Here is a 27,232-nt window from a genome sequence, read left to right as displayed (position 1 = left end):
TAGAGGCGTGGTGGGGAGGTGGGGGCTAGCCTGCATGTTATAAAAAATAGACCTTGTCACGGTTTTCGACGCTACCTTGACGAGTTGGCAAACGTGTAACAAATTACAGTGTTTGTATGAGAATCTAATGTCGAATAATTTCCTTAGAACGGCTGTTCTGAAAAAATATCAATCGTAAACTAAAGCTTCACTCCTAAGGATTCTGCTGAAAAAAATGAGGGCGTTACATGCGCTAGAAGACCTAGAACCACTTTTTAAAATTTTCTATACATTTGTCTGTAAGAAAGTCCCGGGAAAAATTAACGACATATATATGGAAAATCTAATGCAAGCCTCTGGGAAATTTAAGCACAGGTACGCCCCCCATTTTTTTTTATATTGATATGTTTTTTAGAACAGCCGTTTTACGGAAATTATTTGACAGTAGATTCTCATTCACTCATAGAAACACTGTAATTTCTCATGCGTTTGCCTACTCGTCAACGCAAAAGTTCGATGATTTGTACAAAGTTTATCAAAATGTGCGGTGAAAGGGCACGAAAAAACCAGGCGTTTCGAGGGTACTCCCTCTTCCTCCGTGCCAGGTTTATTAAAAAGCAACCCACATTTTGATAAACTTGGTAAAAATCGATTTTTTATGTTTTCTGCGGCAAAAGCGAGCGAACTACCGGAACCGGAAATGAGAAGCGAAAGACTTTGAGAAAGTCTAGCGTTCATAGGCACCGTCACGTGAACGTCTTCGTTGGAGGCTAGAAGCCTTGCAGGGCGAAGACCTTTTCTCCCTATCCCTGTCTCACGAGACGAATATTATGTCCTTTTAATTTAAAAGGCCTAAGTAGTGTGAATTACTTCAGGTTCTTTTAACTAGAGCTTTGCCTTTAACCCTGGCTAAATCTATATAATTATTAGACTCATCGGGTGGGGGCGAGAAGGTGGAGGGTAATAATAACCCAACTGTTCGATCGAATTCGAAGTACTGTATTGGCTAGCCAATGATAGAGAGAAATCAAAAGCTGGCAGAAATTCTGGCGCAAATACTATGTGCATCAATAAAGAAAAGGACGTCTTCGTCTTGTTTTGTTTTTCTTGTTTGTTTCATTGCGCTGGAAAGTCCTAGCCCGGGGTCCTAGCCTCCAAAACGAACGGCTAAAATTTTTCACTTTTTAAGTCTGACCCTCTTACAGTGTTGGATCAGCGCCATTTATTATAGAGACGGAAATGGAAACCAGCATTACCACAGGACACATTGACCGCAGCACACCCACTCCAAAAGAGTTGAACTTTAAAAGAAGAATTTTACAGAGAGTCAACTACATCCTAATCAAAGTCACCTAATAAACCGAAAAGAAAGATTTAGTCGTGGTTTCACTTACATTCTTCGTGGGCAACGCAAACTCCCCTGGTAGAGTTACAGTATTATTTTAGATACTGCGGAAAAGGGACGACACTGAAGTTTGCATTCGCTTAATGAATTCAGTTTGTTTGAGAAGGACGGAATTTACTAATAAAGATACTGATTCACTGATCTCAAGTTCTATTGTAAGTACCTAAAATAAAACAAAAATATTTTCGCAACAGTATATATCTTACAGTTTTTATCATCTTACATCTCGCGAGTATGGCAAGCGACCCACCCCCCCATTCCCTAGGCAAGAAGTGTGTACTACCTACGATGCATGCAGGCCTGCAATGCATGTGAATATACATCTGCCTACAGTACTGAACAGCGAATACTTTCACCCTACCATATCTCATTGTATATTCATGTGTATTCTTGGTTTGCATCCGCGTGACATGGTGGCCATATTGGTGGTCAATGCAATTCACCATTTTCACATAGATCATAATGCACCTAGTATATCCCACAAAAGTCTACATGACCATTGTTCCCAATTTCTCCTGGGTATTACAGTTGTCCCAAGAGAAATCCAAGACAACGGTTATGAAATTTTTTTTTTTTTTTTTGGGGGGGGGGGGGGGGATAAACAAGGTGTGTGATGGTCCATGTGAAAATGGTAAATAAAAATTATTTCAGGGAAGTTACATAAAAATAGAGTTTCGTTCCCAAAGGATAGAAACGTTTCTGTTCTTGATCACCAACATGGCTGCCAAAAACTTTACAGCAATTTGTAATTTGCCTCTGTACTCTGTTTCTCTCAAGTTGGTATTTGAAGCTCCCTGTGAGGCCGCTTACTTGCCCTCTTGCCAATGATGCTATGAGAGGAACTTGTGTGTGAAATTCTAAAAGTTCCTGCTTTCGTTGGACGAGCCTTCTTTATCCTAATCCAAAATTTAGACCTCCAAAAAGGCGTGTGTTGCGTTAAACAGAGAAATCGGCTTTACGGATCACGCAACGCCCTTTGATACACTGAGTTAATAATTGATAGTGCTGACTGTTCATTTTTTGACGAAAAAGAAATACCCATTTTATAAACTGGGCCCGCCTTGAGAAATACCGTAAATCCTCTATTAAGACCCCCGGGGGGTTTATTTCTTCCAAGCACTTTTGAGGTGGGGGGAGGGGCGGGCTTAACAGAGAGGTGGGACTTAAAAGAGAGAGGGGCTTATTTAATTTAGAGAAACGCATCAACGGGAGCAAGGTTTCTAGAGGACGGACTAGTGGTTCCCGGGGGTTATACTGCTTTTTCTAACAATAAGTAAATGGTAACAATTCTCCACAGAGGACTAGAGCGTAAAGTTGAAAAAGTTAACCACATGAAGTTGGAGGTCATGCTGCCGAAGGCCAAACACAATATGAATTTCGGGCCTGAATAAACCATAACTGATCAGTCCACGTTAATTGTTTATGAAGAATAAGGATGGAGGGAAGCGGGGATGGGGAGGGGGCTTAATAGAGAGGAGGGGCTTATTAACTTTCCTCCTCTGAAAAGGGGGGGGGGCTTATTTGAGAGGGGGCCCTTAATAGAGGATTTACGATATTCTAAAAGAACTTGATTGCCAATTAAACCTCATAAGGAAAAAATGTTCAACTTAGCCACTTGCTTTGGGAAGCGTTGTACTAAGCTTTGACCACTTACTGCTATCGTTATCACACTACGATCTGAACATCAGATTAAATTTTGTGGAAAACGAATCATTAGAGACCCTCAGATTCGAGGACGAGATTTCACGTAAAGTTTTTTTGCATATCCTCAAAAAATATACACCCCGGAAAAATTCATTGTACCTCTTTTTTCACCAGAGAAGTTAACACGGTTAAGTTGATTACACTTCTAACATTTCATGACTTGTGTTTCCGTCACTATGATATTCTCGCAGAAACGCGTAGTAGAAATATGACGGCTATCACGTTTTCCCGCGAAAATGACGCTGATTCACGCGCGAGCACTACTTAGTATTGAGACAATCTCGTACTCGAAGTTGGCCTTGTCTTACAATCTATAGGTCGCCATTGACAATACCGTGACCTAGTGTTTCAGTAAAAGCGGACTCAAACGAGAACCCCATGGCCAATTAATCAGGCTCCACAAGATGCAAATATCTCATGATGTCATAGTTCACTTCTGCCTTTCCTATTTTTGTTAGCGAGATCATGAGTTTTCTAATAGTGCTATTCCTTCCGTTGAGCTGACACCATGTTCGCAAAGTTCTATGGCAGCGTTCCTCGTCATCTTGTTCCTCCTCTGATATGTTGTCAATTTGTCCGGCTCTGAGCTCGAGCTCCCTTGCAAGTCTTTTCCACGACGAACACACTTTTTCTGACACCTTGTTGATCACTTCACTCCTTTCTACTAAAGCTATGCTAACCATTTGACGTGCTATCGAGAAAAGAATAACATATGGTTAATTAGGAATTATTGGATTCGGCTACCTTATATTTTAAAAAATTATGCAAATCAAGGGGGCGGTACCCCTCCCCTCCCCCTTCCCCCCCCCCCCCCCCAGATACACCCTAGCTACTCTTAATTTGCGTGCTCCTCGGTAAATTCAGGATAAAAAGAGATTGTATAGTGGGAAGAGCCGAATTGTATACTTTCACTTTTTGCTATGTTTTAGACAAACATTTGGCTTTTGTTTTTCGCAAAACGTGTGAAATATTCCAAGTCTGTCCGAAACAGCTGTCCAAATACAACCTTCATTTTACTTTATTGAATTCGCCACGATGACTCAACAAAGTGACAGGGGATGAAACAGGACTTGCGTCCCAATTGATATCAACCCCTTCATTACCCACCCAGCCCATGAAAGGTTGTACCACACCACCGGGGTCTAAGTCCCCTAATCCTTACGAACACCAGTGTGGGTTCTTTTACGTTGCACAAGAATCAGAACAGTGAAAGAGCTCTGAGACGGGACCTACGGTTTTTCGTCCTTATTCGAGAAGATAAAAGGCTTCTTGGTTGCCGTACATTTTTCTGGCGATAGGTGATAGCCTCAATTCTACGGAAGCGTCTGGTACACGTGACCGGAAGTAATATTTTTCCCGACAAGCATCTATGACAGATACTACGATGGCGACAGCTTCGAAACCTTTATAGAAGTTACGTTTTGCAAAACATGTTACCTTCCTGAAGACGTTGAATAACGTGTAAAAATCCTTCATTGCTTGCCTCTCGCAGTGCACTTACAACGGCCTCAAAACATTTATCTTGGTTGTTAGGATCCAGCCCTGCTACAACCTGCAAAAGACTCCTTAGTGCTTGTTTAGGTGAACTATAGCCACTGTTGAGGTGGTTGAAGTGTTCTTCGTATGTATCTTTAGATAAAAACGGTCTGCACGCTGAAAGTACGTATTTCGGATCAGCATCCGAGAGCGTTTGGTCATTTAGAGGCACGCCGAAAAATTCTACTGGAGTTTTCTGCAAAGTAAATAAAAAGAAGAAGAGAGGTCAAGGCACGAACACCATCAATGAGTGACAGAAAAGCTATTTCACAATTTAATAGCCTGCGAACAAGCTCTATCGTCAGAAGTCACCCGCAAGCGGCACGCGAGAGGACACTTCCTTCGGGTTCACAAGCGTCTCGTTTCGCTCGCCACTCGAAATAGAGTTCTTGCTGGCAGGCTAACAATTTTAAGATAGACGCACCGCTTCATATTCTTTTCCTTTATGCAATCTTATGGATGGGAAATTCAATGACGTTTTTACTACAGTGTAATGGGACGGTTTTGGTGGTAAGTTGAGTGGAGATGGACAGGTTGAATCGTTCGTGTGTGAAACATCTAAAACGTTGGAATATACCGATCAATTATGATAATGCCCTAAAAAAATTAAGCCTTTAAATTGAATGCTTATCTTAAACCCAGTTCAGTGAGCATAATTCCTCCAAGGACCCTGTGTCTCGCATGAAGAGATAATTGAGATGTGTCGCATAAAGCTGTAAATGGCCTGATAAATAAGGAAAACACGGGGTACGCTGCGCTTTTGTGTGTAGTACTCACCGTGAGATCAAGTTTCATTGAAGACAATCTGAAGTTCAATCTGGACAATAGGTTCTTCGTGTTGGGATCCGGGCTGCTGCGAAACTCCACACGGGAAAAAACCTGGTCACTTATCAAACGAACTGGCAGTTGCTTTTTGTCACGGTTATCGCTCTCAAACCTGAAAGGATATGTACATGAAATAAAATAAGTTTATCCCACTGATGCTTAATTGAGCCTTAATTTCAAGAGGTGTTTGTGTTTTTTCTTTCAAGATGTGTAGAAATTCTCGGGTGCTTATGGGTCAAAAGCGTAACAGCAATTGAAACTAAAAATATTTGAATGCTGTCTCTCCTTTTGTTAGCTAAATGTGCATGACTTCAGACGACGCGCTTAACTAATAAATTTAGTGTTATTTTGAGAAGAAGTACATATAGTTTTCCATTATGGACACAAAGTGAAAAATAACTTGCAACGAAACCTTTTCGTCCATTTGTGACACAATCTAAAGTCAGTAGTGTTGCATCATGTTTGCAATTCAAACCCCGTGCCTTCATTCAAAATATTAAGTTACTAAGCGATAACAATACTGAAATAAAGACGCTGTTAAACTGGACAAGTTTTCATGCAAGACACTCGGAAAAGCTCACCCTGCTACGGGGGCTCACTGCAAAAAATCCGTAGCGAGACATGTTCATTTCCGGGGAAATTTCGTAAGACTAATTAGGGGGCTTGTGCAAAGGCGTTTTGGAGTGACCCACGTCAACCGGAAGTGGACTTTTTGCAGTCTTGGGTAGTGGTTTTGCCCAGGTTTTCGGGAAAATCGTCTCTAAAGGAGTAAAGACACTTGGCAATACAAATTTTGTACCGTCAAGGCATTTTTCAAAGGAAAACGGCCTGACTTCTCGGTTGACCTGCGTCGCTCAAAACCCTGCCTTTTGTAGCAGCGCCCGTACATACATGAGATGAAAATCTTCCATGTCTTCTATTTCAGCTGGGGTTATTCCTCCTGATACAAACACGAATGCTTTGTCATGCCCCGGTATCAGCTTTTTCCGTGAATTTTCCTCACTTGGAACCACGTTTGCGTTTTCTAGCTCTTGGACTACTCTTTCTCTCATGTGCGCTGGGCAGCAGATAAGATGGAGAACATCTTGAGAATAAGCACGACCTAATTCATTGAAATAGGAGAAGAAAACGCCAAGTAATGGCTGCTTCCAAATAAGGCTTGTCAAGTACGTTATTACTCCAGAAACGCTGAAGTCCTCTTTGTACCATTCAAAAACGCAAGTGTATCTAAAAGAGACATAGAGCGGAATTTTGAATTACTTTTGCAGACAGAATGATTTTGACTTTGAATTGCACAGCTAAAAGACGCGAGTTGATATCTCCATTACTTAAATACCACTTTAAAACTATGGGGATACACGAAGGCGGTTAATCAGTTGACTCAAACTTAATTTAACGAGAGAAAAACATTACTAAGTAGTACACACAAAACTACAAACTAAAAGCACACATTAGCTATACAGTATAAAAGCTATGCAAAAAATAAGTATTATCAGAATTTAAAAAGGTTAAAAAGAGTAACAATAAGCTCATAGTAGCTCATAGTAGCTTAGTATTCCAACAGTTTCAATGTATGCTAACTTGCATTAGTATAACCAAAAGTTCAGTTTACCTCCAATTCATTAACAACAAAACAACTACAACATTTGGATGTCTTCTTACCCAGAGAAGCGTTCTACCTTGAACCTAACAAATGTCCCGTCAAAATTAACAGGACATTTAAGGCCATCTGTGATTTCCATCCATTTTTTTTCTTCGTCATCAGAATTTAAGAACAATACTCTGACACGGCATGTCGAGGGGACTGGAATCTTTTCCTGGTCGCTGCGAAGAGACACTGGCAATTGAATTGTGACGGGCTTCGAGAATTCGACGATTTGGGAACAGCTGACACGCAGTATTGGTCCAAGAAACACGTCTTGGTCTTTAAATTCTTCACCTGGAACTTCTTGCACCTAAAGGGATAATAGAAAACACAACTAAATTAACCTGAACTTACTGTCAGATTTGCTGCCATTTTTTCGAGTTTTAGAGGAAAAAAGAGACCATTTTCTCAAGGAACACCATATCCGGTGAAGACTATAGCAAAACCTTATCTATCTGACAACGCAATAGTCTCCACATGACAAAAACACTTTTTATGAGCCTAATTTCACTCATCTAACGTCTGCTATATTCTTACATTTCTGTCGAGTTTGGAGACCTGGTAAGAGTTATCCTTAGAAACATTAACTGGTCATGTAACCACAGCAAGAAAAGATCTCGAGATAATGCATACCGTCCTACCTTCAATACCAGAGGAATCTTTGCTTCAGGTGTCACAGCATTCTCAGGGATTGTAACTGTCACGCGTGGATAGTCAGGATGGCCAAAGGAACCACCGTTGGATGTGATGGTGTAAGTCGGAGAAGACTTGAGACGACAAACAACTGCGTATGTTGAGCACTCAGTTATGTCAGCTTGAGCAACGGGAAAGAAAAAGTCCGGTACATCCCGCGGGTGAGGCGGGAAGTCCTCTTCGACCGCTGTAAACAATTCAGAGTGGAAAGACTATAAGCCATTGCGACTTCTGTAAATATACAAACTGCGTGCAGTAAACGTAAAACATTGAACAGACAGCATTTCACAGGTGAAGACATCCTTTAAACAGTGGGTAAATACTATGGGTAGGCTGCTCTTCAAAAAGCATCAGTTTCCAAACCTTTAAGACACTGTAATGCCTTAGTTCCATCCACTTCTTCCCATTCATTGCTTTCCCAATCGATCAGCTTCTTTATCACTAGTTCGTAGCCCTGCAAATCAGGCGCACTGTGAGAAAGAACAAGCTTCGCTTTGGCGTCGAATTTCAGTTCATCGCCAGTTTTGGTTGATATCTCAATAACATTACTGACAACTGACTCGTGCTCTTGCAGTGGGGGAGAACGTGCACTGCATTTCCACCTGTGGGCCACTATTGATGTGGGCTGAGACACAGCGTTAGGGGGAAAGAAAACGTGGGCGCTCCCTCGTTTAAGGGCCCAATGGGTACCTTCACTGGTGATTGTTCCTCTGAAATAAATTATTAAAACATTAATTAATCGAAACCCGTTTAAAATAATCGTATACCAGGCAAGCCACGCACGGTATTGAGGTTGTGCGATATCCAGTTTCCAGGACAGGATTGTGCCCGCAAAATTATCTTATTCCCGTAAAAGACTCCAAAAGTGTTCACTTGAGCTAGTTTCGTTTTCACTGAGGCTTCTGTCAGCTTAATTCAGGGTGTCTATGATATCCATGATATTAACGGTGGGTATACAAGATATTTTAGAGATACATAACAATATGGCATTTTACAATTTAATTAGCAATTATTTAATGAGGCTGAGTAAGATGTGAAGAATTATGCAAATCGGGAAACTCCTATCCCTGAGGTGGATAACAGTCTCTGAAATCCGCACAATTCTTCACATCATACGAAATGAGCCGAATTCATCCTCATAGTACAGTTAAGAAGAATTAACCTGAGACTTTGGGCCAATCAGAAACGGCGAAATATTTTGAATGAATAGTAACTGTTTATATAATTATTATTATTTACATTATTATTTGCCCGTCGCTCTTCCCCGCCCCCCCCCCCCCCCCCCCAGAAAAGAACGCCTGCTCGTAGGTTCACCCCCCTCCCCCCGCGCTGGCCTTTTTAGCCAATGTGTTCCGACGGTTAAATAAATCGCATTAGTATACATACTCGTGTATTTTTCTTTTATCTGAGTCTGATTCATCCAAGTCTTCCACCTGTCCCTCTAGGCTAAGTTCTTGAATTTGCTGTAGCAATTCTTGTTCTTCGGTAATCTCATCTCCTCCATCAATTCCCATATTGTCTTCGTTACCATCTCCACCGCCATTATCATCACCAACATCATCGCTACCAAACTCAACGCCATCACTGTTATGACTATCGCCGTTATCATCGAACTCATCACCTTTATCGTCTTTGTTCTCATCATCTTCAATACTTTGAAAGTCGTTATCATCGTCGTCAGAAGATCGCTCTGTTGAAACAAGATGTGACATTGCTGTTGTCAAACTTACGAATTTTTTCTTTAAAAGTTTAAAACTATACGTCTATTATTTTAAGCGTGTGTGTGGCAATGTTGATTACTGGAATGTCAAATCAGGTTTCTCCGGGAATTTGAATTTGAAGTCGAAGAAGGAAAAATTTAAGTAGACGGCAATAGTTTAGATCGAAAGGCTCGGTGACGCCGCTGCGTGTGGGGTTAGGTAAGGGATGGGGCTTGCCCTTCTTCCATTGTGATCAAGACTAAAGATCTGGCATCTTATCGAATTTTTTTAGATGTGGTGCTGTCTACGCTACATAAACCTGGCAATGCTCAAATTAGGTGAAAAACAAATGCATTGCTTCCCTTTTGATTCTCGGTTGTCTTTGTCCCGCGGTATTCTTACTTTAGGTTATCATTTCATCAATTCTCATAACGTTTTCTCATGATGATGATGGATTGATATTTTTGGGAGGGGATTGAGGTTTAAATTTCCTTAAAGAATTAGTTAAGAGAATTTGGTTAAGGATCAAAGCATTTTCTCTTAGGTGATCATTTCATCAATTCTCATAACGTTTTCTTATGATGATGTACTGATATTGTTAGGGGAAATTGAGCTTGGTCACCCTTGGGACTTGATGTGTTAAGCGGCCAGCGGCCAGCCTCGGGGAAGGCACAAGTGGCCGCTTAATAAAGGTACTTTTTACAGTGATTTACTGACAGCTTTGTCTGCAGGGAATCTAGCAACAGGCCGCTAAATAGAGTGTCTGCTTAATAGAGGTACGACCTCACTGATATCTACAAACTGTACTATCCTTCACACAAGCTCCTTTTTGGGAACTAATATTACCAACTTAATGTAGGTGTGATCTGTCGACGATAAGGAAAAAACGCATTGCTCACCTTTTGCTTCCCGGTTTACTTTGTCTCGCAGCTGTTTTACTTGTATAACTGCGCACATACGTTCGGAGACCTCAAGGCCAATCGCGATCAAACCCTTTTGTGGACAGGAAGCCAGACCCTGGGACGGGTCAAAATCTATATCAAGCACAGTTAGGAAATCCCCAGTGCTAACATTGAACAACGGAAGACAATAACTCCCCGAAGTATTATTGCAGACGATAACACATTCCGTCTTACTTACAAAGGCAAAGTCAACGATACTGTCAAAGGTGCATAGCGTCCGGAGATACTCTCCTGAAGATGCTTCAAGCACAAGTACTTCTGTCTTCGACTCAGAGAAAAGGACAAACTCCTCTGTTGGAGAAAACATCGCAGGTGGTGGGTGACGTGTAAAAATTAATGGAAATTTCAGAGTTCTCTTCCATAGTTCATTTTTGCCATCTGACAGCTGAACTGAACTATGAGTGGTGGATAGCAGCTGGTATTTACTGTTGCATACTATGGCTTCTTTCTGAAGCCAATGATATGTTGACTGGTAACCCTCGTGACAAAGTGGGATGGTCTTCACTATGTTTCCATTTGATGTGTCCAGGATGCTTACTTCAAAATCTCTTCCCACACACGCTACACATTGGTCTGAAAATGGCTTTATATCCCTAACCTCGCTTAAATTAGGCCAACTTCGGATTTGTTGTGACAACTCAAAATTCCATAGCTGAACATCCACCCCAGGTTCAGTTTCTTTCAAAAGGACACCCTCTGACACAGGTACAAGTAAAACATCATCTGTATTTATCACTTTCTCTGCTTTACGATGTCCACTCGACACATCCAAAGCTACCACTCTTAAGTCTTTACACCCTTCAGTGGTACGATAAATGGTCTTTCCATCTAAAGCGACGGCAATGCGACAGGGACCAGAAAAGAAAGGAGAAAGCCAGGTGGCACTCGAATAACCCTCATGTTTAAGCATTGTAATTTTACTGTTGCCAGGAAGTACCTTTAATACACTTTGTTTGTTTAACACAAAAGCAAATGCAAACGGCTCCAATAAAACGCGCGAGGAAATCCTGTGAAAGATAGGATCTCCCATCAAGAATCCACCTTTGCTAGATGATTCGGAATTCCATAGATCCTGGCCAAAATTATCGACTAAAACTTTCAAGGAAAAGGTACCACAAGGCAACTTAATGACGTTTAAGGGAAAACTTAAGAATCGCAACTCGTTGTGTTTGTCTTTACTTGTTGAAATAGGCGGAGACAAACCAAAAAGGAATTGCATGTCAGGGGTAAACTTTATCATTCCACAGGGTTGTGTGGTGGCGACTTCTGCGAGAGTTGTGTCTAAGCAATTCAATGCGTCAACCAAACATACCAGTCCCGAAAAATGGGAAATTGCCAGAAGCGTTCCATCAGGAGACCAAGCAAAAGACAAAACATCTTCATTTCTGATGGTTCGAGTGATCTCTTCACCATTTTTTAGATTCCACATGACAAGGCATTTAGCATCCCCAGGGCAATCGGTGATAATTTTGCTCTCGTCCCCAAGAATTGAACAAACAGAAAATCTGCAGTTACTTCTAGGAAACAGAGGTTGGAGGTTTCCTTTAAACGAGTAAGCATGGCTAAGGATTCCAGGAAGAACAATGGGCTCAGTGGGGTGAAAAACAACAGAGCGATAACATGAGTATACATTTGAGTTCGGTACCAGTCTAAAGGGAAGATCAGGTTTAAAGTAGCATTTCTTGACCTCACCCTGACGTTCCCACTTTTGCTCACCCGTTTGGAGTGACCAAAGGTAAATCATTCCATCAGTACATTCGCAAACCATGAACTCCTGCGTCGGTGAAATATCAAAACAAACAACCATGGAGTTACAGTGAAACTCAGCCTGGGTCTTATTCAACTCCTTCAAAGCTTCCTTATGAAGGTACTCCATGTATGGTTTTTCACGACTCTGTAAAACTTTCGTCGCTTCACCAGCAAAAACGTCCCCTCCCTCGTTCACCATCAGTTGAAATATAGTACTAGGATGCGTGGAAAGTCTTCTACGGTACTTTAGTAAGAGAGACAACAACGTGCCAAGGGCTTTTCGCCGCTCACTACTCAATGACTGACAAGCTTCCTGTTTTTCAGTAAGGACAATGTCTTCAGAACTAGCCGTGTTGTTTACACAAAGCTTTGCATACACAATGTCTAAGTCGGTAACATAGTTGTTAACGATTTCTTCAAAGCTTCTTGAACTCTCTGCCACCTTTTCCGACTCGAGAATATGATAAACACCATGCTGTAGGGCGTACCTTGCAGTGGTACTGAATTCTGTGCCGTGAACGCCTTTTCTTTTGACATTATTCAGTTCAATAGTACAGAGCTGAGAGAGCATGGCATGACCTTGCTTTTCATCCACAGAGAAGGCGTGTTGCCCGTAGGTTGTTCTGTCTGTCAACCAGTCCTTAACTGATTTGTGGAATAACACAAGACAGTCATCATGAATAGGTAGAAGGGTTGAGATAGAGTTGATAGCTTTTGTTACATTCCAAGGACCAGATGGGGACTTCGAGTCCGAAAGCAAAATCTTAGAAACAAAGTTTCGTGGTAGCGGCCCTCTTGCAGCCGCCAGTGCACTTAGAAAAATTAAAAACTGGTCCTCACCAATTTTCAATTCTTTCTCTAAACGTTCAAAGTAGGATTGATGAACAGACGATACACCTGAAGGTGAGATTCTTCCTAACTCCTCGGGGGTGAGAAGTGAAACGTTTTTCTTGATAAAATCGACTATCAAATAAGCATATAAAAAGTGTCCTGCAGCCTCTCGGACCAGTGCATCGATAACAACTTCTTCAAAGCCCGCTTGAATAACGCTGCTCAACTGTTTTTCAAGGAAGAGGCTGATGTCTTTCACGTTTTCTTCGTTATCTTGCTCCAGCTGAATAGGATTAAACCTTTCAAGACGATCTGCAATATTTGCTTCAGGTCGAGTGGTAACCAGAAACCGGAACCAAACAGGAAGTTTACAAAAATAATTAGCTACGACATCAAGTAGATCACTGCGGCCTTTGTATTCACTTTCATCCAGGCCATCCATAACTAACAGCAAATTTCTCCCAGGGTCTCCTACGCTGCATAAAGGCTCTTCGAAAAGAAATTCGAACAACTCCTGAACTTCTAGGCTGTTCATGTCCACACCCAAGTTTCTAGAAAGTTTCTTCACAAGTTCACTTTTGTATTCTGGTAAAACATCACACAGCTGACAAGCTAACGACTGAAGCATCAACTTGGGGTTCCTGTAACATTTCTTGTTGTGCTGACAAAAGTGACTTCCTGAGAGCCGACCAGCGTGTTGCATTCTTTGACAAACGACAGCGGAAATCACTGATTTGCCCATTCCCGCATCTCCACTGATTACCATAACACGATTTTCAGATGTAAGGTCGTCTAGCCACAACTTGATCTTCTCAAAGATATGCAAGCGCGTTCCCTCCTGGTATTTCCCAGAGTGATACTGGATGACTCTCTCAGTGTTAACTTGTGCTAATTTTCTCAGAGCTTCATCCTCTTCAGCTTTATCTCCTCTTTCTTCAGCATTTGCAGCCTCACGCTTTATCTGCTGCTGCGATTCTTGTTGGGTTGTCCGAACTTCCTGTAACATTTGTTGCAAATTGCCAGCTGCCTGGTGCGTATCTTGAAGCGTCTGTTCCACTCTGCCAACCGTTTGTTGTGTATCTTGAAGAGTTCTGTGGCCCTCTTGAAGAGTTCTGTGATCTTCCTGTTGGGTTTGGAGCACTTGTTGTTGTTTAGTAAGTAGATCTTTCAGCTGGAATTGGATCTCCTCGTCATTTTTCATCCATTCAGTAACAGCGCTGACATAATCCTCTCCACAAGGCTCTCGCTTTAATCTGTCCACTTCAGACTGATTCAACCCAAGCGAAACAAGAACAGAACTAACTTCCTGCCATTTAACATCAAACACTAGTTTTGGAATACCAGTTGTTGTCACGTGACCATAGAGCACGTTTCGATAGTATTTCATGCGAGCAAGGTTAGCCTCTCTAGAGGTGTCACTCGCGGGAGGCATTTTGTGCCAAGAGCCCGAGGGGGGAGGGGATAGTCCGCAAATGTTCGTCAGCAAGAGGAACAGAAGAGTGATATCAAAGTTAATAGAGTTTGGTGTCCCTCCACCTGGTGGTGGAAACAGTTTATCCCATTGACTGCCATTCAGAATGTTTCTATGCCGAAGTCTAGTAAGAATGGAATGAATATGTCTGGAACTAAGATTAGCAGCCAAGTTGGCAGGAGGGTGATGGGAATCGAAAATATTCCTCAGCACTGTTGTTCCGCCATCGATGAGAAGCCTACTTAGCTTGTTTCCATTTGTCTTTTCGACAGAGCTGGCCAGGGGTGACGGTGTTGCAGTCGCCATAAAAGCCAGAAAAGGAAATATCCACCAGCTTTTAAATCTGCGTAGAAACTAACACACACACACACACACAAAGTAAATTAACTTTAAATCACAGTTATCTTTTTCTTATAAAAAAAGAACCTAAAATACTTAGTAGTTGAGTACCTCACCAAGGTTATTAACATATTCAAAGGGTCTCATCACGTATTTAACAGTTTAAGTTGAACTGCTACTGAATAATAAACACAAACACACAAAAGTCTCTGTTTTCCTGCCACAACTTAACATTAGCATGCATGCATTTTGAGTGTAAGGACGATCGTAAGTCCCAAAATAAATTAAAAAACTTATGCTTATGCAAAAGTTTGTGGGGGAAACCAAGAGTACTATGACTATTAAGGTAGTTTTGAATAAGGCCTATTACAGTGCACTCTTTCATCATCATGCAAATCTGTATGTGATATCAATATATTTGGTCTATCATCTTCATCCTTCATAAGTTTGCAACAAAATGACTAAATGACAAGCTCCGCTCCCAGTTGGCTTGTAAGCTCAATTGGGAAGAAAAAAAAATCTTATTAAAAACGCGCTATAATTCTAACAAAAATCTTTAGATCTAAGTTAAAATACAACAGTAAAGGGGTCATGGACAGTATAACAGTCAAGGGTACCTGAGAAGTAGTTACTGTTCCTAGTTTAAAACTTGGAGGACATTTCTACAAGCACCAATCATGTGTGCACACTAAAAAAGGAATGAAACATGTTAATTAGAATTTAAGAAGCTTAAGTCAAATTTTGGCGGGGATATATTATGCACTTGCAATTTCCTTGAAACTCGTTTACTCACAGGCTGTAGCATGGCTCATTGCAAATTGCAGAACCTATTATATTTCATTAAATAATGTTAGCAAAAGGGAAAATAATGTAAAGAAAAGAGAAAGGCTTCCCACGATACCACACAAAACAAAATGAAAGCTTTTATACCATGCATAAACAGAAACCTGCGAAAAATGTTAAAGTTTCTTTATATGCTGTGAAGTCCCATTTCACCCCACTTCCTCTGCCCCTCCTCATCTCCCTACTTCCACTATTTTTTCCTCTCCGATGTCCTGCAACTCCCCCTCCTCCCCACTACTAACACTTTCACTTCCACAACTCCTGTCCCCTCTCATTTACCACTGCTTGTATGATCCACTCACCCTGCCTCAAACTACAAATGCCACTCCTCCCCCCCTCCCTAGCAAGAACCATTACCACTTGCTTGATTGTTTGAACTTTTATATCCACAATGAATGCTGACCATTGATACCAACACTTACCCTCTCAACCTCCCTCATTTACCAATTGAGCCTACATGTAGGTGTAGGCTCCCCCTGAAATAGGGAAAATACTTTATACGGCTATTATAAACACCCCCCTCAGTATAATAGCAACTGCCACTACCACATTTCTAACATTACAACTACCACCACCTCGGTGAATTAGCAATCTCACGACATGATAACAACTACTGGGTTGTTTCTAATATATGCTGAGAAAATTGTGCTCATTGGTGAATGAAAGAAGTAGGACAAGGTCACCACAAAATAAGCACTGGAATGCAAATGAAATCCTTACTTCTCTATAATACATGTATAAGACCCTGTTAGGGTAAAATTCCGATATGCGACATGGCCTTGAACGACGACAAATGAGTGGGCAGACATAAAGATGGGTTAAATACAGTGTAACAACAGGGACATGTCCTACTCCTCAAAACACAAAATGACCCTATTGAAATTTGACCAGGGACATACATACCCCCTGCTCCCCTAAGAAGCCTCATGTACATGTACATGTATAACAGAAGCATCACATTATCGACGGTGATTGGATGACTATTTTTACTAGGCCCAATTTTCATTTGGTTTCCACCCTAGAGTGGGAAGAATCATGTCAAAAACTAAGGGAAAGTTGGAAGCATTTAACCTCAGCCACAGGGGAAGATGCCAAAAGGCATCAGTTTTGGCTAACTAACCGTAATTTCTAGCTGCATGAACAACTAATGGCGCATGTATGTATCTACTAATTTATTATCATTATTATTATTTACATTTGAAGTTTGATCACATGTTCAACTGACATGATGGAAACCCCAATAACTGACAGATGTTAAAATAATTTCTTAGAGGAAGTAGTCAAATTTTGGCACAGATACAATCCCCTAGGAGTTCCTGTTTTCGTGATCGTTTACGCTAGGATAGCTAGCAAGTGACGCCAAGGCAGCCACGACTCTATTTTCATGCAAATTCTGCGAAAAACCATTGTATTGTATTAACCACTAACATGCATGACTGCCTTGTAATCCAGACGAAAATAAAGAGAACAGAGTGCCTATTTCATTAACTCAAGGGAAACAATTCTACTTATAGCTGACAGCTATAAGTAGAAAACCAGGATATTAACAGATAATATAATAGATTGGGAATTAATAAAGAAGCGCAGAAACCTTACCCGTTCCGGGTTTCTTGAACTACAGTTACTGACTCTTTATAACCCGTAGTCTTTCAGAGTCTTCAAATAATAATAATAATAATAATAATAATAATAATAATAATAATAATAATAATAATAATAATAATAATAATAATAATAATAATAACAATAATAATAATAATAATAATAATTTAATAACTTCTAGAGCGCTATTTACATTCACTGATCAACAGCGCTTAACAACTTAAAAAAACTACAATAAAATTCAAATTTGTAAACTAATAACATGTACATGAATATTAACAATGTATATTACAGTCAAAGAAGGTCAAGCGTTCCTGTTGCTAACGAACTAATGAATTCATTAAAGGAAAAATGATTTCGTTTGTTGATTCAGTAGTGCGGGCGAGTTCTGAAGTTCAAACCCAAACAAACTGTTACATGTACGCCATTTTGCTGCCAGTAATCAGAGTAACATAATGGTCAAACTGTGGTCAGTGTATGTGCGGTGATTGGTGGATTTCGATCCTCGGCCTTTGTCAGTTTCTTTGCGTTTGCGGTCTGTCTATTCTAGCTGTTATTTTGATTAAAGGCAATGAAAAACGCAATCGTAAACGGAAGGAAAAGGGAAGCAAATACGATTGAACGCAACAGACAAGAATAAAGAACACGTAAATTTTGTTCATAAACCAAATCAACATTTAATTGTTGAATCGAGGTCCAATTTGACTATTGGATTGTTCATTTTATGAATGGATTATTATATCACGTAATTCAGCCGGCAAACTATTCCATAAATATGGGGCAGCAGAAGAGAAAGATTTGTCACCTAACGTGACAAGCATTTTCCCTTTAGGAGGGTCTAGCAATAAACTTTGATTTGATCTAAGATTATATATAGACCTAGGCTTAATGTTAATTGGTTCTATGATATACTCAGGCGCCAATCCATGAATAGCTTTAAATGCTAAAATAAAGATCTTAAAATGAACACGATGTTGTACAGGTAACCAGTGAAGTTGATAAAGCGCGGGAGAAATATGCGAGTACTTATTTAAGCTCAGTACGAGTCTAGCCGCAGCATTCTGCACACGTTGCAATTTAACTATTTGCGAGTTAGGAAGGCCATACAGAAGTCCATTACAATAGTCTAAACGACTAATGATAAAAGCATGAATAAGCGTTAGTAACGAATCGCGAGATAAATACTTCTCAATCCTTCTAATATTATGTAGGTGATAAAACGCGGCATCACAGATTTTAGTAACATGCGTTGACATTGACAACTTATTATCAAACCATGCACCTAGATTTCTAACACAGGAACTAGGATAAATATCATAATCACCTACAGAGATATAACATACATCATTGATCATACATAATTGTTGTCTAGTTCCTATTAATATCAACTCAGTTTTTTCATCGTTGATCATTAGGCCACAGAGGCCGGGTTCTTTTCTAAGGAGAACAGCGATCGTTAAAATTGTATCAGATCAACGCTGATCCATACCCAGTACGATAAAAGACAAAGGATTATGGAGTGCACGATGGAGAGAAAATGTTGAATACGCTTCGAAAATGTACCACGCAAAGCGGAAGTGAGCTAAAGTAAAATCATGAGGTGGCTATACCCATCCAAAACGCAAAATACGCAATTATTCCGATAAAAAGATGCAAACTTACCTTTCTGCCAAGTAAAGTTGGTGTTTTATCCCGAAACGTAGAAATCCACGAGTTGCTTCGGCATCCTCAGCACATATTTCCGCAAGGGAGGGGGAGTACTGTCCCAGAAATCCATGCGCGAAATAAAAGACTTGACTGCTCTGGGCTTCGTCACGCGTTCCCTCCCTACGAAGGAGGATTTCGTGACGGGCTAAAATACCGTCTGTGTGACCTTGTAAGAGTCTTGTAAGAAGCAGAGGTTTTCAAAAAAGACCCTCAGTGGTTCGACTCCCGTAAGCGACCACTAACTCTTCGCTTTGTAGGTGGTTGTTTAAGGGAGGTGTAACCTATTTGATTGTGATGCTGAACACAAGTTCTGTCGGTGGTGTTTCTAAAAGGCTATTACTAAGTCTTAGACCAAAAAATCCAGTTTTCAAAAATCAGGAAATATAAACCTTGACCTGCTGTTTATGATACAGAACATAAGGTAGGTGGATGTATTGCTTTACTAGCTTATAGTATGTCCGATACTCACAGAGAACTATTCAAATATAAACCCTACGCTACCTCGTGCGACAGTGTACTTTACTCCTTAATGGTCCTCTGTTTCACTTGTTAAAACCTAGCCTTAGAACTCTTAACTAAAACTACCCTTACAACTAGCAACGCCTCACATCTTAAGCAATTGATTATGATAAAGAGCGTTAGTTCCAGGGCTTTTCTAAGCCACTTGCTAAGAGTGACTTAATGACACTAACAGAAAACCCTACACGTAAATTGTTTCTATTGTATAAGTTTCGAACCATCCGTTTATGAGGTTTTCCCGCTGCATTGTTCACACCGTCTCTTGGGTTTGGAAGATGCAGATCAAGCTTCAGATCCATCATTGTGGAGCACTCAAGGCCTGTAAGATTAAAAACAAAACAAAGAAAAGACAACCATGAGACACAAAACGTTCCTGCGAGTTTTTTGAACGGCTTCAAAATCTCTGATATAGATAAACTCATTCTTGCACTAATATTAAGATTTGGGGTTATTGGTCTAAGAGATTGGACGCAAAGTTTAGCCGTGTCTTTATCAGGTATAAAGACACTCATTAAACGTTAATTTCTTTTGGTTTTTCTTTATGAATTATCAATGACTTTTTGAAGTTGCATCTTTAACTGCGATTGTCTTCCTTGCATTGTCCCTTCATCCCACAGTTTCAACATATGAAATTCATATATTCATTAATGCTGCATTCATAAACAAACTGTCAAAATAATACAGTCTAACAGTTGAGCCTCTGTCGCCACCAATAGAGAACACTAGACGATGCTCAAGTACCGCAAACTCGTAGAGTAACAAGCAAAGTGTCTTTCCCAACATTTGTTTGACGTTGTTGGATACATAAAGTACAAAAAAACCTTCACTGATTTTCGCGAAATAATTCTTAAGAACGAACGCATTTCTCACCTTTGCTTTTCTGTTGACTTTGTCTCGCGGCAGTTTTACCTCGATAAATGCGCACATACGTTCGGATTTCCAGAGGCCAAAGGCGATCAAACCCTTTTGAGGGAAGGAGGCCAAACAGGAAGGCCATGTATCCATATCAAGTACGCTAAGCAAATCTCCAGTCTTAACATTAAATAACCGAAGACAAGAACTTTCTGAGCTATCCTGGCAGTCGATTACACATTCCGCGTCACTAACAAACGCACAGTTCGTCACGTGATCGACTGTGCAAAGGGTGCACAGAGTGGCCCCTGAAGACGCATCAAGCACGTGTACTTCTTGCTTACACTGAGGGGATTTTGCTGAGATTAGGACAAAGTTTTCCTTTGGAGAGAACATGCCAGGGACATTCCACGAGTACAACAGAGAATCTTTAAAATCTCTCTTCCACAGACTACCTCTATCATCTGACAGCTGAACTGAGTCACGAGCCGTGGATAACAGCTGAAATGTACTGTTACATTCTATGGCTTCTTTATACATAATTGGACATGTTGACTCATACCCCTCATGACAAAGTGAGATGGTCTTCACTATGTCTCCACTTAATGTGTCCAGGATGCTCACTTCAAACCTTCTGCCTACACATGCTACACAATGGTCCGTGACTGGCATCATATACGTAACCTCGCATAGACTGGGCCAACTTCGGACTTGTTGAGACAACTCAAAATTCCATAGCTGAACAGCAGTCCTACGATGACGTAAATTCAAAAGGACACCATTGGTCATTGTCACAAGACAAATACCATGGTCAGAATAGTTTACGGTCGTAAAAGGCTGTATAGGATAATGGAGATCACGAGAAGTACTAATCTCTATCTTTGCTGTAAGTTTTCCACTTGCTACATCAAAAGCTACCACTGCTGCTTCCTCGTCTTCAGTTACACCATAAACGGACTTCCCATCTACAGCAAAAGCAACATGACGGAGTCTTCTATAGGACGTGGTTGTTGCAATCTTCATTTCACCAGGATTGAACATGGCAATGCGGTTGTTTCCAGGGAATACCCTCAATACACTTTGTCTGTTCAAGACAAACGCAAACGCTCCTTCTACAAGAACCCAAAGGGGTACCAAAAAGTCCTCGAGACGCCTGAACGAACATGATACAGGATCTCCCATCAAGAATCCAGCTTTGCTGGATGATTCATAATCCCCAGGTTCATAGTCAACGTTATCGTTAACAACATCCAAGGAAAAAGTGCCACAAGGCAAGTTATTGATGTTCACGCGAAGGCCTTTTGGGTATCTCTCCCACATAGACTTTACTGGTTTACACCAACAAAACAGGAATTTGAGGTTGGGGGCAAACTTGATCATTCCACACGGTAAAAAAGTGGTGATCTCTGCGAGTGTCTCAAAGCAATTCAATGCATCAACCAGACAAACCAGTCCCGAAAGATGAGAAATTGCTAGTAGCTTTCTATCTGGAGACCAGGCAAAAGACAATACAATCTCATCTCTCTCAGTTCGAGTGATCTCTTCGCCATTTGTTAGACTCCACATGACTAGGCATTTTGCATCACTAGGGACATCAGTAATCATACTATCCCTATTAACTGAACAAACGGTAAATTTGCAGTTGCTATTAGGGAACAGTGGAAGGAAAGCTCCGTCAATTGAGTAGGCATGGCTTAGGATTCCAGGAAGAACAATGGACTTAGTAGGGTGAAAAACAACGGAGCGATAACATGACAAAACAGATGATTCGGGTACCACTCTGAACGCGTCAAGATCATCAACGTAACGTTTACCGAACTTGACCGGACGTTTCCATATTTGCTTCCCTGTCTGTACTGACCATAGTTGAATCGTCCCGTCCCTACATTCACACACCATGAACTCCTGCTGAGGTGAAATATCAAAACAAGCCACTCCAGAGTTGCAGCGAAACAAAGCCTGAACCTCCATTTCCTCTTCCATAGACCCCTTGTGAACGTACTTCATGTACGGTATATCATGATATTTGGTCTGCAAAAGTTCTGTCGCTTCACCAGCAAAATCGTCTCCTCCTTCGTTCATTATCACTTGGAAAAAAGAAGTGGGATTCGTCGTAAGTCTTTCATGGTACTTTCTTAAAAGAAACAACAACTTGCCAAGGGCGTTTTGTCTCTCACTGCTCAATAACTGAAAAGCTTCTTGTTTCTGAGTGAGGACAATGTCCTCAGAACTAGCCGTGTCGTTTACACATAGCTTTGCATACACAATGTCTAAGTCCGTGACATAGTTGTTAACGATTTCTTCAAAGCTTCTTGTACTCTCTTCCAGCTCTTCCGACTCGAGCATATGACAAACACCATGCTGTAGGGCGTACCTCGCAGTGTGACTGAATTCAGTGCCGTGAACGCCTTTTCTTTCCACATTATTCAGTTCATTAGTACAGAGCTGGGAAAGCATGACATGACCTTGCTTTTCAAAAACAGAGAAGTTGTGGCGCCCGTAGGCAGTTCTGTCAGTCAACCAATCCTTAACTGATTTGTGGAAGAACACAATGCAGTCATCATGAACAGGAAGAAGGGTTGAGATAGATTCGATAGCTTTTCTTACTTTTCGATGACTAGATGGGGACTTCGAGTCCGAAATCAACATCTTAGAAACAAAGTCTAGAGGAAGTTGTTCTCTTGCAGCCGCCAGAGCACTTAGAAAAGTAAAAAACTGGTCCTCACCAATTTTCAATTCGTTCTCTAAACGTTCAAAGTAGGACTGATAAACAGACGATACACCTGAAGGTAAGATTCTTCCTAACTCCTCGGGGGTAAGGAGTAAAACGTTTTTCTTGATAAAATCGACCATCAAATAAGCATATAAAAAATGCCCTGCAGCCTCTCGGACCAGTGCATCGATAACAACATCTACAGAGCCCGATTGAATAACGCTGCATAACTGTTTTTCAAGGAAGAGTCTGATGTCTTTCACGTTTTCTTCATCATCTTGCTCCAGTAGAACAGGGTTGAACTTTTTAAGACGGTCTGCGATATTTATTTCCGGTCGAGTTGTAACACAAAATCGAACCCAACCAGGAAGTGTACTAAAGTGATTAGCAATGACATCAAGCAGCTCATTGCGACCTTTGTATTCACTTTCATCCAGGCCATCAATCACCATGAGCAAGCTTCTTCCCGGATCATCTACTTTTATTAAAGGCTCCTCGAACAGCAATTCAAAGAGCTCTCCAACCTCAAGGTTGTTGATGTCTTCACCCAAGTTACCTGACAGTGCTTTTACAAGTTTTCTTTTATACTGTGGCAAACGCTCACTCAGCTGATAAGCTAACGATTGAAGCATTATCTTAGGATTTCTTTGACGCGCCTTGTTGTGCTGACAAAAGTGACTTCCCGACAGTCGACCAGCGTGTTGCATTCTTTGACAAACGACAGCGGAAATCACTGATTTGCCCATTCCCGCATCTCCACTGATTACCATCACACGATTTTCAGATGTACGGTCGTCAAGCCACAACTTGATCTTCTCAAAGATGTGCAAGCGCGTTTCCTCCTGGTATTTCCCAGAGTGATACTGGATGACTCTCTCGGTATTAACTTTTGCTAATTTTCTCAGAGCTTCATCCTCTTCAGCTTTATCGCTTTTTTCTTCAGTGTTTGCAGCCTCATACACTACCTGCTGCGGCGATTCTTGTTGGGTTTTCTGAACTTCCTGTAACATCTGTACAGACCGTTGTACACCTTCAACTGCTTGGCGCGTGTCCTGAAGAATTCTGTGGTCCTCTTGTTGCAATTTCACTGCCTCGTTTTGCATCTGTTTTAAATTGCCAACTGCCTGGTGTGTATCTTGAAGAGTTCTGTGGCCCTCTTGTTGTAATTTGTAAGCTTCAAATTGAGTCTGTTCTACTTTACACAATGTTTGGTGAGTATCTTGAAGAGTTCTGTGGTCCTCTTGTTGCAATTTGCTGGTTTCTACTTGTGTCTGTTGTACTTTTCCAACAATTTGGTGGGTGTCATTAAGAGTTCTGTGATCTTGCTGTTGGGTTTGGAGCACTTGTTGTTGTTTTGTAAGTAGATCTTTCAGCTGGAATTGGATCTCCTCGTCATTTTTCATCCATTCAGTAACAGCGCTGATATAGTCCTGCCCACAAGGTTCTCTCTTTAACCTGTCCACCTCAGACTGACTTAAACCAAGCGAAACAAGAACGGAACTAACTTCCTGCCATTTCACATCGAACACTGATGTTTGAATGCCAGTTGTTGTCACATGACCATAGAGCTCGTTTCGATAATACTTCATGCGAGCAAGGTTAGCCTCTCTAGAGGTGTCACTCGCGGGGGGCATTCTGTCCCAGCCTGAAAGGGGAGGGGATAGGCCGCAAATGTTCCTCAGCAAGAGGAACAGAAGAGTGATATCAAAGTTAATAGAGTTTGGTGTCCCTCCACCTGGTGGTGGAAACAGTTTCTCCCACTGAACACCATTCAGAATGTTTCTTTTCCGAAGTTTAGTAAGAATGGAATAAATATGTTTGGAACTAAGATTAGCAGCCAAGTTGGCAGGTGGGTGATAGTGATCGAAAACATTCCTCAGTACTGTAGTTCCGCCATCGATGAGAAGCCTACTTAGCTTGTTTCCATTTGTCTTCTCAACAGAGCTGGCCAGGAGTGACGGTGCTGCAGTTGCCATAGAAGCCAGAGAAGGAAATATCCACCACCTTTTAAATCTGTGTAGAAAATTGCAGTAACCTTTTTCGCATTTTTAAGGTATTTTGAAAGAACTGACTAGTTGTGTACCTTGACACCAAGGTTATTAAGATATTCAGAAGGTCTCATAACATAAACATTTTAGATTGAACGGCTTTTGCATAATAGGGCTTTTTCCAAAGGTAAAGAAACAAACAAACAAACAATACTCTTTGTTTTCCCTCAAAAACTTTACATAAGCATGCATTTTGCATAAGGAAGATTGTAAGTCCAAGAGAAATTTGAAAGACACTGCTTATGCAAAATTTTGGAGTGTATTATGACTATAAATTATGGTAGTTTTGAATCATAAGGCCTATTACAGTGCACACTTTCATCATCATGCAAATCTATATGTGATATCAATATATTTGGTCTTTCATCTTCATCCTTCATGAGTTTGCAACAAAATGACTAAATGACAAGCTCTGCTCCCGGTTTGCTTGAAAGCTTAATTGGGGAGAAAAATATCTTAGTAAAAAACATTGTAGTTCTGACAAAATCTTCAGATCCAAGTTAAAATACAAAACAGTAAAGGGGTCACTGACAGTATAACAGTCACGGGTACCTGAGAAGTAAATCCTGTCAAAAGTTTAAAACTTGGTGGACAGTTCCTCAAGCACTAATGATGTGCACACTAAAAAAGGAATTAAAAATGTTAATTAGAATTTAAGAAGCTTATTATAACAAATGGTGGGGATATATTATGCACTTGTCATTTCCCCGAGACAAGTTTACCCACAGGCTGTAGCATGACTCATTGCAAATTGTAGAACCTATTATATTTCATTAAATAATGCTTACAAAAGGAAAAAAATTAATAATGTAGTGAAAAAAGAACATCTTCCCATGATGCCAAGATAGCAGACAAAACAAAATGAAAATTATGATACCATAAACAGAAACCTGGGCAAAATATGAAGTTTATTTACTTGCTTGAAGTCCTATTTCCCACCCACCCCCCCCCCCCCACTTCCTCTGAGGAGTCCCATGAGTCATCTCCATGATTTCACTACTTCTCCCCTCTCCCATGCCCTACAACTCCCCCTCCTCCACCCCCCCCAACTACCACTTTCACTCCCACAACCCTTCTCTCCCCCCTTCATTTACCACCAGAGGGCCAGTATCACTAACCCTCCCTTAAACTACAATGCCACTGCCACTCCTCCCTCCCTCCTGGTCACCAATAATAATATTACCCTCTCGCCCTCCCTCATTTACCAATTAAGCCTATATACACGTAGGTATTACAGCCCCCCTCTCAGTATAACAGCTGCAACTGCCACTACAACATTGCTGACATTACATTACTACCACCACCTCAGTGTATAAGCAATCTTAAAACATAATAACAATACTGCTGTGTTGTTTCTAATATACGATGAGAAAATTGTGCTCATTGGTGATTAAAAGAACTAGGTCACTACAAAATAAGTACTGGAAATGCAAGTATAACCCTTAGTTCTCTATAACACATGTATGAGGCCTTTTTAGGGTAAACTCTGACAAGTGACATGGCCTTGAACCAGTGACATAAGACTTGATTGATGAAATGGCAACAAACAGCATAATTTAAGATTACTTAAATACAGTGTAACAACAGTGACGTGGCCTACTCCTCAAAACATGAAATGACCCTATTTGAAATTCTGGCCAGGGACATACATACCCCCTCCCCCACACCCCACCCCTAATAGGGACTCATTATGTACAACTGAAGCATCACATTATCAACATTGATTAGATGATTATTTATTAGGCCCAATTTTCATTTGGCAACCTAGATTGGGAATAATGTCAAAAAATAGGGCAAAATTGGAAGCATTTATTGATCCACAAGGAAAAAGGCCAAATATTTAAGGTATCAGTATATAGGTTAATTTCCTATAATTTCTAGCTGCATTGTTCTAATCACATTTTGCACACCCCCCCCCCCCCCCCCCCCCCCCATGACCCCTTTTAGGTCAGGTCTGAGGCACGGTAGAGAAAAACAAATCTCATAGTTTAAAAAGATTAAGGTTCTGTTTTACAAGACATACCTCACAATCCCACCCTGATTTTTCTAGGGATACCCCTACCTCCCCCACTCCCCCGGTAAAATAATACAAAGTAATTAACATAACAA

At 40.9% G+C, this 27,232-nt stretch overlaps 1 protein-coding gene and 1 pseudogene across 1 annotated transcript; one reads left to right on the top strand and one right to left on the bottom strand.

Annotated features, from left to right (window-relative positions):
* The window catches only part of LOC140945081 (zinc metalloproteinase nas-13-like), a 276,809-nt pseudogene that overhangs the window by 117,966 nt on the left and 131,611 nt on the right, over window positions 1-27,232 (top strand).
* LOC140946525 (uncharacterized) lies at window positions 1,518-25,751 on the bottom strand. The gene is made up of 10 exons (XM_073395657.1): window positions 25,676-25,751; window positions 10,387-14,854; window positions 9,174-9,477; window positions 8,151-8,497; window positions 7,736-7,974; window positions 7,112-7,404; window positions 6,341-6,676; window positions 5,402-5,561; window positions 4,526-4,820; window positions 1,518-3,779 (listed from the first exon to the last, which is right to left on the bottom strand). Exons 2-10 carry the CDS (start codon window positions 14,804-14,806, stop codon window positions 3,475-3,477), a joined length of 6,699 nt encoding a protein of 2,232 aa, XP_073251758.1. The 5' UTR covers window positions 14,807-14,854; window positions 25,676-25,751; the 3' UTR covers window positions 1,518-3,474.

Source organism: Porites lutea, chromosome 8 (assembly GCF_958299795.1).
Source record: "Porites lutea chromosome 8, jaPorLute2.1, whole genome shotgun sequence".
In the NCBI taxonomy this organism is placed as follows: domain Eukaryota; kingdom Metazoa; phylum Cnidaria; class Anthozoa; order Scleractinia; family Poritidae; genus Porites; species Porites lutea.
Note: the sequence above shows the minus strand (reverse complement) of the source record. Positions and strands in the feature narration are given on the sequence as shown.